This window comes from Notolepis coatsorum (assembly GCF_963971535.1).
Source record: "Notolepis coatsorum genome assembly, chromosome: 3".
In the NCBI taxonomy this organism is placed as follows: Eukaryota; Metazoa; Chordata; class Actinopteri; order Aulopiformes; family Paralepididae; genus Notolepis; species Notolepis coatsorum.
This window is the reverse complement of record NC_140167.1, coordinates 84,663,978-84,685,330: the sequence shown is the minus strand read 5'-3', so window position 1 is coordinate 84,685,330 and position 21,353 is coordinate 84,663,978. Positions and strand designations below refer to the sequence as shown.

Here is a 21,353-nt window from a genome sequence, read left to right as displayed (position 1 = left end):
TGAGTGCATAAACCGTGCCTTCATAATGGCTTAAAGAAAATAAAAATCCATCGGTTGGTTGTCATTTTATAGCGTCGTGAATATAAGGTTTATCGCACTTTTCGTCTCGTCTTTTTTCCCGGGAGCTAGATAATAGGCTAAACGTTGGCGCCGTTATATCAAACGCCATTTCTACTGTATATATACGAATGAAATAAAACAAACTGCGTAGCATCCGGACTATTACAGAGCATCTATGGATGAAATGAGGGTGGCGGGGAACGACGATTACTATTATTGATTACCAATAGTGTGCGTTCAATATAGCATTTTCATTGACCGATCACGTTACGTTATAAAACAATGTCCACTGGCATTTAAAGGGTACAAATAAAAAAAAATGCCTGCACCAGAATGCAGGAAATTAAGTCTTTGTAACAAGAAATGTCCTGGTGGGGGACCCCCTGCTTAAAAAGTGGCCCGACTGGGGCTATATTTTGCACTATATTTCCTGGCCTGAATGATTTCCCCAGTCCGGCCCTGGTTAAAAGCCTCCAATGCTTATTAGTGTGTGTGCGTTTGAACATGTGCATGTTTCAACCATACATTTCCATTTTTATATATATATATATATATATATATATATATATATATATATATAAAAAACTATAATAGTGGGGGTCGCGGCTCTCTGACCCCGTTATTTTTGGGTCGCGGCCTGAAAAGTTTGGGAACCCCTAGCACCGGAAATACGTTTATTTTGTACATTATCTAACGTTAACACGAACCTAAACTAATGTTACAACTAACCTAAAGTTAGTTTAGGTTCGTGTTAACGTTAGGGATGCCCCGATCACGTTTTTTGCCACCGATACCGATCACCGATCGTCTTGAGCCATATCGGCCGATACCGATCCGATATCGATAGTTTTTGATTAAAAAAAATTATAAATTATTTTATATACAATTTTTTTTTTTATAAAAAATATATATGTTATATAATTAGACTTGTACTTGTAGTTGTATTATCTGCGAGACATAGCCACCACGCAACAAGTCAAAATGCTCGCTATCTGCAAACAGCTCCACTGTCTGTGTGTACTCGAGTAGCCTCCAGCTACGGCCAGGATTCTCCGGCGCTGCAGCTGGACCCTATTGGTATAAATCACATTCAGCATGCCCTCAGCCCGAATACACATCGAATCAATGTTATAAGACATTGATATCAGGAGCTATCTGTAGCTACTGCTAGCCGGCTAGACGTCGCTCTTTTATTTTAGAACCCCCCGACCGGAAGTAAAAATGTACCCTCGTTATTTGCTTTAGTGTCCGGCTGTTGGTTTTCGTTAGCTAGCAGCATATCAACACCAGCCATGGGAATACCGTTTTCTAAATTGGGGAGGCTTTTAATCGTCAAGGTAAGAGGATTTTAAGTCATGGTATCCATAAACTTCAATCGGTTCGGATCCTTTGAATGAAATGATAATGTAAACAAACACTGGCGTCACGTTAGTAAGTATCACTGCATTGCGTGAAATCACTGACTGCGCCCCGAGAGGAGTGGTTTGGCAAAAAATAGTTCAGAGTATATTTGCTTAGAAAACGTAATTGTCGAATTCAATTATTTTTTATTTCTCCACGTGGTAAATACACAGGTCACAACATGTTTACAGGAACGTTTTAGAGTTGTATTTGGAGTGTATTTCGTGACTGTAGGGGACTGTAGGGAATTTCAGGGTAAAGGACTGCCCCACTTCCAGTGATGAAGCTAAGCTACGCTAACGGAGCGGCTGTTCCCTAAGCCTAATGCACGCACAGAGAAGAAAAGGGTATGCATCTTCTGTCTAACTCCAGGGAAGATGGAAAATAAGCTAATTTCCCAAAATGTTGGCGTTTTCCTTTAACCTGCAGTGTTGGGGCTCAGAGCTTTAACCTGCAGCGTTGGTGCTCAGAGCTTTAACCTGCAGTGTTGGTGCTCAGAGCTTTAACCTGCAGTGTTGGTGCTCAGAGCTTTAACCTGCAGTGTTGGTGCTCAGAGCTTTAACCTGCAGTGTTGGTGCTCAGAGCTTTAACCTGCAGTGTTGGGGCCATGCTTAGAGCTTTAATCTGCAGTGTTGGGGCCATGCTTATAGCTTTAACCTGCAGTGTTGGGGCCATGCTTAGAGCTTTGGAAACTGAAGACACAATGGTGACACAATGAAGCAGCTACTGAATTACACACAACCACACTAAATAATGGAAAAGTCACTTTAAAGGAAGGAGGTATAGTATAGTTTAGATACACTAAGTATAAAAATGGCGGAGTTAAAATTGTAAATTGTATATTGTATAGTAGTGTACATAGGAACGAGTTTCTCAGGAACTTAGCATGTCTTTTTTATCATGCACATCTTACCTATTTTTTTTTCTTCTTTCTATGCCTATTTTTATTATTGTATTTTGCACAATCGATGTGGGCATGACCACCCGCATTTCACTGTATGCCGTGGTATGTATGTGACAAATAAACCTCTTGATTCTTGAACCACAAGATGATTAGTTTGTTAGCTAAATCTTCTCATAGCCTCCCATCTCAGGTGGTGTGCCGTCAGATTGAGACATGTATTTAACCGCCCCCAGCTCACAGAAACACACAGCGTCCTCATGAGGACATGAACAGCTGCGTCGTCTCCAAGCGAACCAGGGCCTTCAAATGTGAACAGCTGCCTCCTATCCGGGTGAGGCCACGCCCCTCTTCTCCGTCGTGGACCCGGCACAGAATATTTTTAGGGGCACATTTTTAAATAACAATTTTACCATTATAGTGCACTGTGGTCCTTTTATTTAACATTTAAGTGCGTTTGTTTTCAGGTTTGTATCTTTTATAATGAACCAACTGAGAAAGTGTGTAAATCACTAATAGAACAAAAACAACAAACTGTGTGTGTGTGTGTGCGCGCGCTTGTAGTGCTCCTTGAATGAGATCACCACAACACACACACCATTGCATTAATCAGGAGGACAAGAAACTGCATAGCTTTGTTTCACAATGAAAAGTGCTTTATAAATAAAATGAATTATTATTATTGTAAATAATCCCATGAAAGGTTTATTATTTTTATGGGTAATTACGCGCTTCATTTGTGATGTTACTGGTTTCAGGGTGTGCCTAAAGTGATCAATGTGTTGGGCCGTTTATAGAGATCTATGCCAATTAATGTTTATGTATATCCGGGACTTTTTTTTTATAAGAATTGAGAGGCCTACTACGGTATTTGTATGTGACCTTTATTTTGAAAACCGTGTTGCGACGCAACCTTGTTTAAGTTTGCGCTTTTGACAGTGAAATGTTCAGTTCAACTTAGCTCGAAGGAAAGACTCTAATCCAAAAGGTTTAATGGACCTGTATGAGGCCATAGCTCTTACGGTGGGACTTTATAGAAGAGGAATGTAATACTTTCCAAACGAGAAATAAAGTGATTTTACCAGCAGTAAGTTGCAAGCCACTTTCATACGGGGAACCGTGACAATTATTAGTATTATCTTATTAGCATATTGTCTCATTATTAGATAGATAGGTTGATACTTTATTGATCACCGGAGGGAAATTTAAGTAGACAGTATTATTGAAAAACGTCCCAATAGGGGGCGACTCACCTAATGCATGGCTGAACTGAACATTAGAAGTGTGTCCCCGTCAATCATCACTGCCAGATCCGACTTAATTTCACCGGCTATGGTCGCTTATCATCTACGTGGTTGTCATAAGTAGTGTTGTCAAAAACATCGAAGTATCGATACATAGCGATACTGAATATTTAAAATGGTTTCGATACTAATTTCCCGAAATACCGATACTTTTTTCGTTACATTACCTGCCTGCAGACACTTGAGAAAAGGTTTTGCATTTTTCTATTGCAGTTTTGCACAATAGATGTTCTTAAAATACCTCTGTTCTATGTGAAATATGTCCTAGTAATACAAGAGTACAGTAATAGCTGCCATACCATACCAGTGTTTTACCCCTTCAGAAGCATTTATATAGACATTTTAAGATAAGTTAATATACCGTGATATATACCGTTACCGTCTATGCTTCAAATTATACCGTGATATGCATTTTAGACCATACCGTCCAGGGCCCTATTCCCCGTACCTGGTTCAACTAAGTCGATCAAGAGTCCCATTATCCAGATTCAATTAACCCGATGTTTGAATCCGGGATTTTCCTGTTCCTCGAAGGTGGATTCAGTCTTGTTCATTTGAACCAGACTTGAGACTCAGGATAATTGCGCGCGCCCGCCTCAGCTGAAAAGACAGCAAGTGTCGATAGCAGAAATCCTGATTTTCTAACGGCATTGATTGATTGATGATTTTTTGACTTTATTAACAGATTGCAGTATGGCTCAATAGCCTCGCCGACGAGTTAAATGCATAATCTATAGGCTAATTTTAAGCCCCTTATTACCCCAATCAATCAGATTATATTTCTTTAAACGTGCCTGCTGGCAGTAGGTTTATGGAATGGATAATCAAATGAGATCTTGCTAGCGAAAATAATTAGTTCAACAGTTTCAGAATAAGGATACGGCTCTCTTATCCTTTGATGGATGTATGGTTGATTTGTCTGGCACCGTGGTGTGATGGTTGGTCATTTTGCCTTTCACACGGACGACCCGCGTTCGAATCCCCCTTCTTCTAGTTTTCTTTTTCTTTTTGCAATGTAAATACTTCAATTTAGTGCACGTTGAGAGCTATATAAAGAATGACATCCTCAATTCATGTAGATTTATAATATTTTAACTTAAAACTAGGCTACTTTTGCGTATATTCATTAATATTATATTCCAGAAAAACTATATTGGAAACGCGGGGTTTCGAACTCGGGTCGTCCGCTTGACAGGAGTGAGCACTAGCCATTGCACCACTGTGCCAGATGGGATATATTCATTGTGTATCCATCAATGGACAAGAGACCCGTGTTTAGAATATTTTTCTTTTGAATGAAGTTTTATCTCTTTATTCTCAAATGCATTAATGTGACGTCAACGGCTCATTCAATTGCTCAAATCCGTCAAACAGCGCATCTCAGACATTTTAATCCCAGTTACAATATCACAATAACGTGTGAGTGATGATACAATTCAACAATCCTCAGATTCCTCGTAATTCATAATCCACAAAAACCACAATCCACGCATAGACACTTCCATTTTATGCTTGAATGAAACACAATCCGGGCGCTCCGTTAAGCAAATCTACAGCGGAGAATATATGAAACTAATCAGAGCCAAACGGCCGATAGGTTTCATTCATTAAAAATATCCCCGCGGGATTCACATTTGCAATGCGCCGTTATTAAAATAACCACATGCTGCGTGTATCGCGACTCCGAGCGCCGTATATGACGTGCATTATTTTATTTAGGACAAAGTAAATCTATAGGCTGAATATGATTTATTATCAGCATTTATTATACATTTCAAAAGCCCCCTCTAGGAAAACGAAGCACAAAAACATAATTCAGAATGGTATAATGGGATCTAGACTGAGAAATATTTCAGGAAGCGAGCTGGCATTTCTTTGCGGGGGCGTGGCCATGGTTCATCCAGCTAACTGAACTTAACCCTGCTCCGGACCAGGTTCAAACTTTCTGATCTGTTACCATGGTGATTTAGAAAATCCGACTTCGGGGAACAGAAAGGTCTGGCTTAAGTCAAGCTATGCTGAAAATTATCCGGCTAACTCAGTTAGCCAGGTACGGGGAACGGGGCCCAGGCCTGTGTGTGTGTGTGTGTGTCTCACCTGGCCCTCTCTTGTCCCAGCCACACACCATGGTCCCCATGCTGAGGCCCATGCCCTTGTACTGGTACACCATGTTGGCCAGCAGCTTGGAGGCCGCCGCCACGGAGATGCGCTCCTTGTTGCGCAGCTCGTAGATGCGGCACTGCCGCGCCAGCAGGCGCTCCCAGAAGCTGCAGTCGGCCGCGCCGCCCGCCATGGTGCCCAGCAGGTAGGGGTTGATCTCAATCACCTTCTTCACCGTCTGGGAGGCGATGTAGGAGCCCGCCGTGGCCCTGGAGTCCACCGCCACGATCACGCCGTGCTGGAACTGGAGGAGACGGGAGAGAGGAGGAGACAGGTGAGTAAACACTGAAGGAGACAGGAGAGGAGGGAACAGGAGAGAGGAGGACAGGTCAAGTAAACACTGAAAGAGACAGGAGAGAGGAGGAGACAGGTCAAGTAACTAAACACTGAAGGAGACAGGAGAGAGGAGGGAACAGGAGAGAGGAGGAGACAGGTCAAGTAAACACTGAAGGAGACAGGAGAGAGGAGACAGGAGAGAGGAGGGAACAGGAGAGAGGAGGAAGGAGGAGACAGGTGAGTAAACACTGAAGGAGACAGGAGAGAGGAGGGAACAGGAGAGAGGAGGAGACGGGTCAAGTAAACACTGGCTGAACGATTAATCGATATCGCGATTTGAAAGGATGCAATAAAAAATCGCCAGGCCTGCAATTACATTTTTATTTTATTTATTTAACCAGGAAGTCCCATTGAGATACAAGATCTCCTTTGCAAGGGAGACCTGGCCAAGATGACAGCAATAATATTTGCAATACATCACAGCAATAAAATGTGCGATACATCACACAAGAACATAATAAATGTGCATGTATACAATATACAATACATCACATGTAAACACAAAAACATAAAGCAGAATAGTCTACATGATAGTAAAAGTGTATAATACAGGGTAATACAGTAATTTTGCAGTTGGGACCCAACTACAGAAAGCAGCAACATTCTTCTTGTAGGAAGTTATGTAATACAGATTTAAATTCACCAAGAGAGACCAGGGTTTCTAAGTGGATAATGGTCCTGGGCCCCGTTCCCCGTACCTGGCTAACTGAGTTAGCCGGATAATTTCCAGCATAGCCTGACTTAAGCCGGACCTTTCTGTTCCCCGACGCTCGATTGTCTAAATCACCATGACAACAGATGAAAAAGTTTGAGCCTGGTCGAGAGCAGGGTTAAGTTCAGTTAGCTGGATGAACCATGGCCACGCCCCCGCAAAGAAAAGCCAGCTCGCTTCCTGAAATGATTCTCACAGTGTAGATCTGCATTATACCATTCTGAATTATGTTTCTGTGCTTCGTTTTCCTAGAGGGGGCTTTTGAAATGTATAATAGAACTAAATGCTGATAATAAATCATATTCAGCCTATAGATTTACTTTGTCCTAAATAAAATAATGCACGTCATATACGGCGCTCGGAGTGCGATACACGCTGCAGGCGCATTGCAAATGTGAATCCCGCAGGGATATTTTTAATGAATGAATCGGCCGTTTGGCTCCGATTAGTTTCATATATTCTCCGCTGTAGATTTGCTTAACGGAGCGCCCGGATTGTGTTTCATTCAAGCATAAAATTGAAGTGTCTATGCATGGATTGTGGTTTTTGTGGATTATGAATTACGAGGACTCTGAGGATTGTTGAATTGTATCATCACTCACGTTATTGTGATATTGTAACTGGGATTAAAATGTCTGATGAGATGCGCTGTTTGACGGATTTGAGAAATTGAATTAGCCGTTGACGTCACATTAATGCATTTGAGAATAAAGAGATAAAACTTCATTCAAAAGAAAAATATTCGAAACACGGGTCTCTTGTCCATTAATGGATACACAATGGATATATCCCGTCTGGCACAGTGGTCCAACGGCTAGTGCTTAATCCTGTCAACCGGGCGACCCGAGTTCGAAACCCCGCGTTTCGAATTTAATTTTTTTGGAATATAATATTAATGATTATACGCAAAAGTAGCCTAGTTTTAAGTTAAAATATTATAAATCTACATGCATTGAGGATGTAATTCTTTATATAGCTCTAAACGTGCACCAAAGTATTTACATTGCAAAAAGAAGAAAAAGACTAGAAGGAGGGGGATTCGAACACGGGCCATCTGCGTGAAAGGCAAAAGCACAAACCGTCACACCACAGTGCAGATAAGTAAAATATCCACCATACATCAATCAATAGATAAGAGAGCCGTATCCTTATTCTGAAACAGTTGAACTAATTATTTTCGCTAGCATGATCTCATTTGATTATTCAATGCATAAACCTACTGCCAGCAGGAACGTTTAAAGAAATATAATCTGATTGATTGGGGGTAATGAGAGATTTAAAATTAGCCTATAGATTATGCATTTAACTTGTCGGCGAGGCTATTGAGCCGCCTGCAATCTGTTAATAAAGTTTTAAAACAATCAATCAATCAATGCCATTAGAAGATCAGGATTTCTGCGATCTACACCTGCTGTCTTTTCAACTGAAGCGGCCGCGCGCAATTATCCAGAGTCTCAAGTCTGGTTCGAGTTAACGAGACTGAATCAGCGTTCGAGGAACAGGAAAATCCCGGCTTCAAACATCGGGTTAACTGAATCTGGATAATGGGACTCTTGATCGACTTAGTTGAACCAGGTACGGGGAAGAGGGCCCTGTAGCCAGGGCACGAAATTAACTTTTTGACTCACCGGCCAGTGGCGGGTAGATGGGAAAATTCTACCCGCCAAGCATATTTCTTACCGGCCAAAAAAAAATACGCATTTTTGTGTCACATATCTAAAAAAAAATTCAGTACATTTCAAGTAGATACGCTATTATGTTGAAGAATAGACACTTAAAGAGGCCAGAGTTAAATTTGTACTCTCTCTCTCTGAAGTGACTTCTCGCTATCTGCAAACAGCTCCACTGTCTGTGTGTATACTTAGTAGGGATGGGTACCTTTCACATTTGAACAGATACAAATACTATCGGTATTTAGTCTCAAGAAATTTAATTTACCTACCTCAGTCGTAAAAAAAAAATCCAAACTTCAAATAACTACAATTTCGACAGTTATTGGCTTGTCATTGCTCCGACTGCTTTGTTGTTGAATCAAGTCAAATCCTAGGTAAGCATATATTGTGCGTGTGAACGTTGACATGAAAAGAAAAGGGAAAAAAAAAAAAAAAAAAAAAAAAAAGGAAAAAATTCCTTTTCTCACTTGATTCGATACTCTGTAGTACCGACGACGTGTTTCGGTTCGGTGCCTCAAAAGTACCGAATTCGGTACCCATCCCTAATACTTAGTAGCCTCCAGATGCAGCCAGGATTCTCCGGCGCTGCAGCTGGACCCTATTGGTCAAATCACATTCAGCATGCCCTCAGCTCGAATACGCATAGAATCAATGTTATAAGACATAGATATCAGGAGCTATCTGTAGCTACTGCTAGCCGGCTAGATAACGTTAAGACAACGCCTCAGTGAACTATTTAGTTTACTGGGACATATAGAGCTAACGTGAGCTAACGTTGCCTACCGAGTAGGGGTGGGAATAGGGCTGGGCGATATGACGATATTATATAAATATCGGGTACAGTTCATTAACGATACACTTTTTAAACGTATCGTGGATATCGTGATGTTTTGCCCAAGAGGCTTGTGTCGCGTCAATCTGGTCCACACGGACACTTTTGAACAGCGCCGCCCCACACACACACTACTGCATCAAAAGTGACTACTTATGATAACAAAGGCATTCGTTTTGTGGCATTAACGTTATAATAATAATAATGCAGGACCTGTTCAGAGGTCTCTATATAGTTACACTTTCAATAACATCAGCGTATTTACATAGTGCCGACCGAGGTCGACCTAGATATAGCAAGCTCGTTCATATCTCAGCCCGTGCTGACTCAGTTGTGCCCATTCTGCGGTCTGTTAATAACGTTTTCAATCAGACAGATGTATGGAAAGGCTTTTATTATAACATCCGTTGAAGTAAAATCATTATGCCTCCAGTCGTTTAGTCCTTCTGCGGAGCTAAAAGCTAAACGTCGGCCGCGGCGAGCTGCCATTGTTATTGTCATTGAGCTCTCCAATGGCGGAAGTAAAAAATAAATACGCGCTTTCCGATTGGTGCTAAGAACAGCAGGGCGGGTGCAAGCGATGTGACGTAATTGGCAGACGCGACTGTCAATCAAAATGATTCTGTTTGCCGACTGAATGAATGAGAACGTTATTAAAAGATTGCAGCATGGGTACAAATAATACAGTACAGCTCAATACAACAACAGTCAACAGCGGACTGGAGGATGCAGACCAGAGAAAGACTTTCGTCTTGTTTACATCAGGGTCCCCCATTTTCAATTCATCATATTTCATATCTAAATCATATAATATCTCATTGCTAAATATATGCAATATATAATCTAATAATCCAATAATCTAAATCTAATATATAATATAAAAATGCTAAATGCATGGGTATTTTATTTTGTCTTTAATGTTAGCTTGCAAACTCAAATACTGTCTTGGTAAGCCTCATAATGAATTTTGGGGAAAAAAAGAAAAACATCGTGATGCGTATCGTGTATCACCGAAAGGTCAGAAAATATCGTGATATCATATTTAGGCCATATCGCCCAGCCCTAGGTGGGAATCACCAGTTACATCACGATACGATATCGATTCTTTGGACAACAATACGATATTTTCCGATATCACAAAGTCTGCCACGATGCCCATTTAACACAAGCAGTAACATTTAAATCGACAAAAAAAAGGCAATGGAAATATCAATTGACATTTTTATTTTTGATTTCTTCCAGACATTTAAATGAAAAACAATCTATTGTTTTTAATACAAATAGACCTCATGTTGACTGTTTTTTCTTTTCTTTTTTTTTTCTTATTAATGTCCTATCACAGCGCTGTATTTTGGTTGGAAAAAAGCATATTGGGAGTCAGAAGGTGCAGTACCGGCCAGATCCTGTTAGTGGGGCTATAATGCAGTAATCCCCCCTCCTTCCCAGTCCCTAGTGGACCTCTGCTGTGCTCTCTATCGCTCTATCAGCTTAGCTTAGTTAGCTCACGCTAACGCAACGTTAATTTCGGTATTTAACGCGACATGGGCATAAAGGAATGGCGAGGATGGAAAGCATGTTAGATGCATTTGACCCCTTGTGGGGAAAAAAACAGGCACTTATTTCGGGCAAAATAGGCGGACTCTGAAGCCACTCTGTCTAACGTCTATACACACGCTGAGCTGCGCTGAGCTACTGTTGTTGCTGCAGCCGGGCGGATATGCTCACGAGGGGATTTTCAAAATAAGAGTATCATATGAACCGAACGTTGCTAACTGCCGGAGCCATCGATATTATGACTGGAGCTGCGCTTGGGGCGAAATAGAGACCCGCACCAGGGTTTGCGTTAGAAAAAATTGTTGCCGGTCTCCGTGTCCGGCAAGATTTCAATCTACCGGACAAATGGGATCAATTCCGGTCAGAGTTTATTGAGCTTAAAAACAATTGATAGGCAGGCTATATAAATAATGACATCCTCAAGGCATGTAGATTTATAATATTTTAACTTAAAACTAGGCTACTTTTGCATATACAGTAGGGATGCCCCGATCGATCGGCCACCGATCGTTATCGGCCGATACTCAGTATAAATATGCAATCTGTGAATTCCGATAATGAGTCATATTCGCCGATAGCGGAAACCGATCAAGCAGCTCTCACTCGCTGTCTGTCTCAGACACACACGACCTGCAAACTGCCGCTGCTCCTCCTCCCTAGCCCCGCCCGCCCCCGTGTAGAGTTTGTAAACAAAGAGGTGCGGCTCCTCTGCTCGAGTCTGTAGTGCATTCGACCTGCGCTAACGTTAGCTACCTAGCTATCGTTACTGTTTAAACAAAATTACCCAGTCAACTATTCACGTTTAGTAGGCATTGTCTAACCGTATTTAGCCGGCTAGCTACCGATAGCTCCTGATATCAACAAATGATCCAGAAAGTCTAGTAGTTCATGTTCATACCTCAGTTAGCTTGCGTTAGCTGACGTTAGTTTACTGTTCAAAACGAAATGTCCCATTGAACTAAAGTTCTGTCTTAACGTCATCTAGCCGGCTAGCAGTAGCTACAGATAGCTCTTGATATCAATGTCTTATAACATTGATTTAATGCGTATTCGAGCTGAGGGCTTGCTGAATGTGAAATGACCAAAGCACTTAACGTTACCAATGGGGTCCCGCTGCAGCGCCGGAGAATCCTTTTTGGAGCTGGAGGCTACTAGAGTACACACAGACAGTGGAGCTGTTTGCAGATAGTGAGCATTTTGACTTGTTGCGTGGTGGCGATGTCTCGCAGATAATACAAGTACAAGTCTAATTATATAATATATACATTTTATATAAAAAAAAATATATATATATATAAAATCATTTTTAATTTCTTTTTAATCAAAAACAATCGGTATCGGATCGGTATCGGCCGATATGGCTCACAACTAGGGCTGCAACTAATGACTAATTTGGTAGTCGACTAATCTGCCGATTATTTTTTCGATTAGTCGACTAATCGAAAACCAATGTAAACAACAACAAACAACAAAAAAAAATTTAATTACCTATCTTTGTGAAAGTGGCTTCTCAGCTCTGGTCCAGCTGAAGACAGAGCAGAGGAACAGATTGGACATTGAGCATGACCTCAGAGTTGCTTGTCTACCATCACCCCAGACTTTGAGACTCTTGTCAGGACCAAACAACAACATCATAACATGATGATCCCATAGCAAATTAAAATAATGACTCATGAAACATTTGAATGTGGATCTTTAAGCCACTTTAAATGAAAATGTATTTGAAGAACAATACAGCAATCACTCCGTGTGTGTGTGTGTATGTGTGCGTGTCTTACTCTGATCGCTGTGTGAGTGAGAGGAGTGTGTGTACTGTGTAATTTGTGTGTGTGTCTTACTCTGATCGCTGTGTGAGTGAGAGGTGTGTACTGTGTAATTTGTGTATGTGTGTGTGTCTTACTCTGATCGCTGTGTGTGAGTGAGAGGAGTGTGAATGTGTCTGTGTCTTACTCTGATCGCTGTGTGTGAGTGAGAGGAGTGTGAATGTGTGTGTGTCTTACTCTGATCGCTGTGTGTGAGAGAGAGGAGTGTGAATGTGTGTGCGTCTTACTCTGATCGCTGTGTGTGAGTGAGAGGAGTGTGTGTGTGTGTGTCTTACTCTGATCGCTGTGTGTGAGTGAGAGGAGTGTGTATGTGTGTGTCTTACTCTGATCGCTGTGTGTGAGTGAGAGGAGTGCGTGTGTAATGTATTGTGTGTCTAGTCTGATCATCATCTCCTGCAGGGGAACAATGTTTTCAATGTCCAAAATTTGCTATGGGATCATCATGTTATGATGTTGTCTGGAACCCTGAGAAGCCACTCTCACAAAGATAGGTAGTGCACAAAAAAAGAAAAAAAAAAAAAGAAAAAAAATTAAATAAAGTTTTTTTTTTAATGACTAATCGACGCAACAATTTCTCGTCGACGATTTTTTATAATCGACGTCGTCGATTATGTCGACTAATCGTTGCAGCCCTACTCACAACGATCGGTGACAAAAAACGTGATCGGGGCATCCCTAATATACAGTCATATTCCAGCTGAATTGCCAATGGCTGAATTGGAGTATTGCACTGTGCGCGCACAACTGTCAGCTCTGCAGTTGCATGCTTCTCGCAAATCTAGCTCCCGCTGCCAAACCAAATGAATCTCGACATCGCTTCACCAATAGTCGTTATCAGAACACTACACACATCATAATAGAACACACATCGTTGTCATTATTAGACCTGCTTGGTGAAGCAACAATGAAACAAATGTAACTATTTTAATACAATTCAAATTGTGCCTAGAGAATTATTTTCACCGGACATTATGACCGGAGAGATTTAAATATGTCGGACTTCAACAGATTTTGCCGGTCAAAAACCGGTAATTACCGGACAACGGAAACCCTGACCCGCACGCGTGTAGCTTATTGCCAGCGGAAGAGTGCAAGAATGCTTCCGCATTCGTCACCGCACGCCAGTACGGTAATGTGCCTTTCCTTTCGCCCCGCTCAGACAAATGCATGTAGTACATTGCAACACAACGCAGCATTTCCGCGTACATTGCAACGAATCACTTGGAGTTTGAAAGTGATATCAGAAGAAACTACTCAACCTCGGCTGTCTTTAACTATGAGTGAACACAACGCATTGTAACGTTAACGCAGCTGTCAACTGTACTTTACTATGGAATATACATGTATATTATCGCGACGCGTCGTCACAGACTAAACAGTGTTCTGGATTTTCCTACAATGGATTATTGATTGTAAATTGAACCCTTGCACTGAAGAACCATTATGAATCTGTGTTGGAAAATGTTTTGGATCTAAATCACTTGGAGTTTGAAAGTGATATCAGAAGAAACTACTCAACCTCGGCTGTCTTTAACTATGAGTGAACACAACGCATTGTAACGTTAACGCAGCTGTCAACTGTACTTTACTATGGAATATACATATATATTATCGCGACGCGTCGTCACAGACTAAACAGTGTTCTGGATTTTCCTACAATGGATTATTGATTGTAAATTGAACCCTTGCACTGAAGAACCATTATGAATCTGTGTTGGAAAATGTTTTGGATCTAAATCACTTGGAGTTTGAAAGTGATATCAGAAGAAACTACTCAACCTCGGCTGTCTTTAACTATGAGTGAACACAACACTAACTTACCATGTTTAGATAATAAAGTACTCAACCTCTACTTGTCTACTGTCTGACTGAACACAACACTCTAACTTACCATCTTTAGATAATGAAGTACTCAACCTCTACTGTATTTAACTATGAGTGAACACAGCACTCTAACTTACCATGTTTAGATAAGTACAGTTGACAGCTGCGTTAACGTTCCAATGTGTTGTGTTCACTCATAGTTAAATACAGTAGAGGTTGAGTACTTCATTATCTAAACATGGTAAGTTAGAGTGTTGTGTTCACTCATAGTTAAAGACAGCCGAGGTTGAGTAGTTTCTTCTGATATCACTTTCAAACTCCAAGTGATTTAGATCCAAAACATTTTCTAACAGATTCATAATGGTTCTTCAGTGCAAGGGTTCAATTTACAATCAATAATCCATTGTAGGAAAATCCAGAACACGTTTAGTCTGTGACGACGCGTCGCGATAATATACATGTATATTCCATAGTAAAGTACAGTTGACAGCTGCGTTAACGTTACAATGCGTTTTGTTCACTCAGTTAAAGACAGCCGAGGTTGAGTAGTTTCTTCTGATATCACTTTCAAACTCCAAGTGATTCGTTGCAATGTACGCGGAAATGCTGCGTTGTGTTGCAATGTACTACATGCATTTGTCTGAGCGGGGCGAAAGGAAGGCGCATTACCGTACTGGCGTGCGGTGACGAATGCGGAAGCATTCTTGCACTCTTCCGCTGGCAATAAGCTACACGCACAGGATTTTCAAAATAAGAGTATCGATATGAACTACACGCCAGGTGGTGGGCAGACCTCAGTGTCACTCGCCAAACCTAAAATATGCCCGCCATTGGCGGGTGGCGGGCTCTAATTTCATGCCCTGCCTGTAGCCCATTCCATGCCCAAGGTGCGAAGTTTGAGAAAGCTGTTCCTAGCTAACCCTGCTCAAGACAGAAAACATCTGAGCTGAGTAAGGAAAGGGTGGGGGGAGCGGGGCTCGGGGGTGGGCATCTCTCTCTCTACTGGTTCAATTAATGTAGAAAAGTTGAAAAACGTTGCACTATAAAAACAAACTGGATAGTTGATAATAAATAGGGATGCACCGAATGGGAAATTCTTGGCCGAAACTGATACCGAAAATAGAAAACAGTTGGCCGAAAACCGAAAGGCCGAAAATGAACATGTGGAACATTATGATTATGGAAAAATATATGATTATGGCTAAACTTAACTTAAATAATAAATAATCACTATTATGGGTCCATAAAACATTTATTCAGCACTTCTGAATGCATACAGTACATTAATTCCATCTTTTCTCTGGCTGCGCAGCGGACATCTGTGCTCTACTGAGCGCACCTTTCTAGTCCCCAGCTGAATGTGCTCGCTTGACTCTGCACAGTAGACGCGCGACAGACAGACAGCGTCAATGTGAGAAACACAATTGAATTTGGATCTTTAAGCCACTTTAAATGAAAATGTATTTGAAGAACAATACAGCAATCACTCATAACAAGATAAATAAATTAAATAATACAAATTAAAGTGGAAGTGTACTTTAAATAACTTTTGTTTGCTGTGTGTGAGAGGAGTCCGTGTGTGTGTGTATGTGTGTGTGTCTTACTCTGATCGCTGTGTGAGTGAGAGGAGTGTGTGTACTGTGTAATTTGTGTGTCTTACTCTGATCGCTGTGTGAGTGAGAGGTGTGTACTGTGTAATTTGTGTATGTGTGTGTCTTACTCTGATCGCTGTGTGTGAGTGAGAGGAGTGTGAATGTGTGTGTGTCTTACTCTGATCGCTGTGTGTGAGAGAGAGGAGTGTGAATGTGTGTGTGTCTTACTCTGATCGCTGTGTGTGAGTGAGAGGAGTGTGTATGTGTGTGTGTCTTACTCTGATCGCTGTGTGTGAGTGAGTGAGAGAGAGGAGTGTGTATGTGTGTGTCTTACTCTGATCGCTGTGTGTGAGTGAGAGGAGTGCGTGTGTAATGTATTGTGTGTCTAGTCTGATCATCATCTCCTGCAGGGGAACAATGTTTTCAATGTCCAAAATTTGCTATGGGATCATCATGTTATGATGTTGTCTGGAACCCTGAGCAGCCACTCTCACAAAGATAATGACTAATCGACGCAACAATTTCTCGTCGACGATTTTTTATAATCGACGTCGTCGATTATGTCGACTAATCGTTGCAGCCCTAATATAAAGCATGTTAAATATAGGGATGCACGATAATTATCGGGCCGATATCAGCAATTATGACGTCATCACGATAAACCCGATAACGTTATTGATAGCTCCGATAATATATAATAAATTTTTTGGTTAAAAGAAATCCGGTGTGGGTGGATTTGGATGAAGGGCACTTGTTTTTATTATAGCCTCCTCCCGTTTTGCCAGTACTGTGGTACGACTGACAGCGTGTGGTTTAGGAACAGGGAGTTTTTCACAAATCCAGCGCTCCCTTTCTTGGCTGTGACGGGAACAAAATTAACTTTTTGACTTACCAGCCATTTGGCTGGTAGATTTGAAAAACTACCAGCCAGGCAGATTTTTTACCAGCCAAAAATTAAAAATAGCTTTTTAGTATATCGCCATGTGTTATTATTACTATATAATACTCTCATATGCTATTTTCAATTAATATCATAAACAACATAAGGAATATTAGCATAATTTTGAGTGGACTGAAGGAATGAGTCAGCGTTAATAGTTTTAAATGCAAATAATTTATTGAAACATAGAAGTGGGGTCGGGGACACACACACTGTTTCAACTCACCACCCCCGCATCATATTGTAGTCTAGTCTGTCTTCAAACTTCCACTCCTCTCGAAACCTTTTTATATTTGAATATCAACATTATCTGTGCATCCTCAGTAATCCTCAGTTTACTACAATATACTCCTCTACTGAGTCCTGACTAGTGACTTCATAGTCTTTCCAAACGCACGTACACACACAGAGAAAGAGAGAGTGCCACCCCCCCCCATTTCCCTTTCCCCAGTCCACACTGTCTGCTGTTCTCTATGGCTCTGCCGCTGATCAGGATTAGCTTGTTAGCTTACGCTAACATAACGTTCATTTCGGGCGATGTGGGCATAAAGGAATGGCGACGATGCAATGCATGTTAGATGCATTTGACCCGTTGTGAGAAGAAGAAAAAAACCACAGACTTATTTCGGCTCGCAAAATAGGCGCACTGCTGTGTAGCTCTGCTCTCAGGGAACAAACTTAACTTTTTGACTTACCAGCCATTAGGCTGGTAGATTTTAAAAACTACCAGCCAGGCAGATTTTTTACCAGCCATTGGCGGTTGGCTGGTACTTATTTTGTTCCCTGCGTAGTCACGTTACATTCGGAGGCAGACAGTCGATCTGCCAATTACGTCCCACCGCTTGCACCCACCTCTTCTTCTTACCACCAATCAGAAGCTCTTGTTCGTTTATTTACCTCCAGATTGTCGGCCATTATTCTACTCGGAGCTCAAAAAAAAATCCATAATTTCTCGAGTACCGATAGCAGTACCGATGACGTCGGAGCTTATAAATACAAAAAAAAAAGAAAATATATATATACAGAAAAAAGATTATTATAATACAATAAATATCGGTTATCGATATCGGTTATCGGCTTGAGGAGCATAAAGTTATCGGTATCGGTGTCAAAATCAATATCGTGCATCCCTAGTTAAAGACGCATTTATTGGACGCGTTGCGCGCAGAGTTTACATAGAAACAGCGCGACTCCCGACAGCGCGACATCATCACAACAACACGCGAATAATATGCATATTAGATCACTCAGTGATTAACCGCGGCATATAGTAAATAAGGATATAAAAGCATGTTAAAGACGCATTTATTGGACGCGTTGCGCGCAGAGTTTACATAGAAACAGCGCGACTCCCGACAGCGCGACATCATCACAACAACACGCGAGGTTGTTAGGTTGTTTCTGTTTCGGTGATATATTTTCAGTGAAAAAACTCTTTTCGGCCAAAAGCCGAAAGGCCATTTTTTGCTATTTTCGGCCGAAAACTTTCGGTGCCGAAATTTCGGTGCATCCCTAATAATAAACATTTAACTTCATTAGCTGAAGTATTCTAAAATAATTTAAGCCACTCTCCTTTTATGCGTGTGTGTGTGTGTGTGCACGCGTCTCATATCTGGTCTGACATCAGAGGAGTTTGATAGTATTTACTAGGGCTGTCTTAAATACTTCGAAGCTTCGTTCGATGGCACAAGCTTCGAACATAAAAAAATAAATCGAAGTTTAAAAAAATAAATAAAAATATTACTTGTCGACGAAGAAGCGAAGCAATGCCGTTTGTTATTTAAGACTGTCGGACAGATTTGTGTTCATTGTGCTGCTTTTTTAAAGTGTCCCGACCCATATAAAAATATGTCTTAATAAAACGTGCTTAATTAAGTCGAATTCTGCCTTTGTCTCTATCAACTACATATAAATATTTATATAATTGTTTGCTTGATAGACGAAGGTTGCAACATAATTATGTAATGTCATGTCGTTGGCTGTGAGAGAAGCCCCACTGCACCCAGGCAGCGCAGCCGAGTGAAACCTTGTTGGCTGCGTCACAGTCACGAAAGGGGCTACTTAATTAATTAATCCAATCCACTTTATTTATAGAGCACATTTAAAAACAACAAAGTTTACCACAACATTTTTTTTTTCTTCGAAGCTTCGAATTAAAATCGAAGCTCGGCCCCGAAGCTTCGATTGCCAAAAAAAGCTTTGAAGGTCAGCCCTAGTATTTACTGAGGATTGCCAGATAATGTTGATATTTAAACACAAAAAAAAAATACAAAATAAATATACATGATCATGCAACATAAAAAAATTGGGAGAGGGAGGGGGTTTTAGATTGTGTGTTGTGAAGTTTAGACTTCAGAGAGGGAGAGTAAAGTACAGAAAAAAAGGTACCGTTGGGCCGCGATAAGCAATAAATCGATTAATTGCTGCGATAATTAAAATTAATGCAATGATTTTGACGGGCGCGATTAATTGCTATTTGCGCGTTTGTTTTAATGAGGCGGAACCAGTGCCCCTTGTCAGTCACTGTCCGTGTGGGGGGCCGCTGGCCTTACTACAGAGCACAGCACGGGAGCTCCGTGGGGCAGTAGCAACGCCACATATAGCTTAACTACATTTCTCAATGGTGTTGCTCCTTTTAACCAAGTAGCGTTATTTATAGTGTAACGTTAGCTATTTTTAGACCCAAGTAGTTACTCGCTACTGCCCGGAGAAACTGGACTGCTAAATAAAGATGAAAGATCGAGTGTTGATTCTCATTCAATGCTAACAACATTAGCTAAATAGCTAACAAACGAAATACAACGTATAGCATAGCTACAACACAGAATAACGTTAATACAATTACATGCATCATTGTTTACAATGAACGGGTGGGGCTAGTCAAAGGACTGGACACAAGTTAAACATGAATTCATTTATTATAACGTAGTAGGTAGTTTCGAGTCGTGCTGCAGTGCCTACGCACCACAGCTATTCTATTATATACTGCTTTGACGCTTCCTCCTCATCGTTGATTGCCTGTAGTAGCTGCATCTAACGTTAGTAGCTAACGTTAAAACTAACCTAAAGTTAGTTGTTCACCAACAATCTCAATATTTGTTTTATCATTAGCTCAAAAACACAGAACCGGACGAGACAAGTTGGCCGCTTATAGGTGCCGCTAGGATAATAACAACAATACTTCCGGTCCGGTCGGTGGGCTTCAAAATAAAAGTCTAAAACACCGGAAAAGACGGAGCGGTGGGCTTCAAAATAAAAGTTTTGGGAAATAAATTCCTCAAAAATAAAATCTCTAACCGGTCGCAATAATATCGCTTATCGCGATATTTTCGGGGGCAATTAATCACCCAGCAAAATGTGTTATCGTGGCAGGCCTACGTACCGGTATCGATTCCCAGGTAAAAAGAAACATTTCTTGTCCTGAACAGACCCACCGCGTAGGCCAGATGCAAGCCACATTTTACAATAAACCTCTGTGGGGCTGCTTAAAAAAAGAAAATTTATAATCGCAAATGTAATCGCAATATCTGTCAGAAAGATCGCAATTAGATTATTTCCCAAAATCATGCAGCCCTAAAGGAGACAGGAGAGGAGGGGACAGGTCAAGTAAACACTGAAGGAGACAGGAGAGAGGAGGGGACAGGAGAGAGGAGACGGGTCAAGTAAACACTGAAGGAGACAGGAGAGAGGAGGGGACAGGTCAAGTAAACACTGAAGGAGACAGGAGAGAGGAGGGGACAGGTCAAGTAAACACTGAAGGAGACAGGAGGGGACAGGTCAAGTAAACACTGAAGGAGACAGGAGAGAGGAGGGGACAGGAGAGAGGAGAGAGGAGAGAACAGGAGAGAGGAGGGAACAGGAGAGAGGAGGGAACAGGAGGAGACAGGAGGAGACGGTAGGGCTGGGCGATAAAACGATAACGATAACTATCGCGATAAATTATTTCCTCAAAATAAACATGAAACGTGGTCGCCAAGTTTCGATATATCGATTTTCCAAGCTTGGATATGAGCACACGCACTAACAACCAATCAGTGAAGGAGATGGCCGACAGTGGAAGGAGACCCGGAAGTAGACCCGGAGGTAGGACTCAGTAAACAAGGCTGGCTAGGCTAATTAGCTTGCACGGCGCTATTTTACAGTTTACCTGCCGAGTTGGTGTGTCTTTTGAATTCTGAGGGTAACGGTTATAGTAGTGTGGGGCATACGGTGGACGTCGTTGCAATGTATTGGGGCGGAAC

General features: G+C 41.3%; 1 protein-coding gene across 1 annotated transcript in view; it reads right to left on the bottom strand.

Moving 5' to 3' along the window:
• The window catches only part of LOC311224885 (proteasome subunit beta type-5-like), a 39,311-nt gene that overhangs the window by 4,189 nt on the left and 13,769 nt on the right, over nucleotides 1-21,353 (bottom strand). The window contains exon 2 of the mRNA XM_084310024.1: nucleotides 5,764-6,070. Coding sequence (XP_084166150.1) covers nucleotides 5,764-6,070 — 307 coding nt within the window. The remainder of the gene's footprint in view (nucleotides 1-5,763; nucleotides 6,071-21,353) is intronic.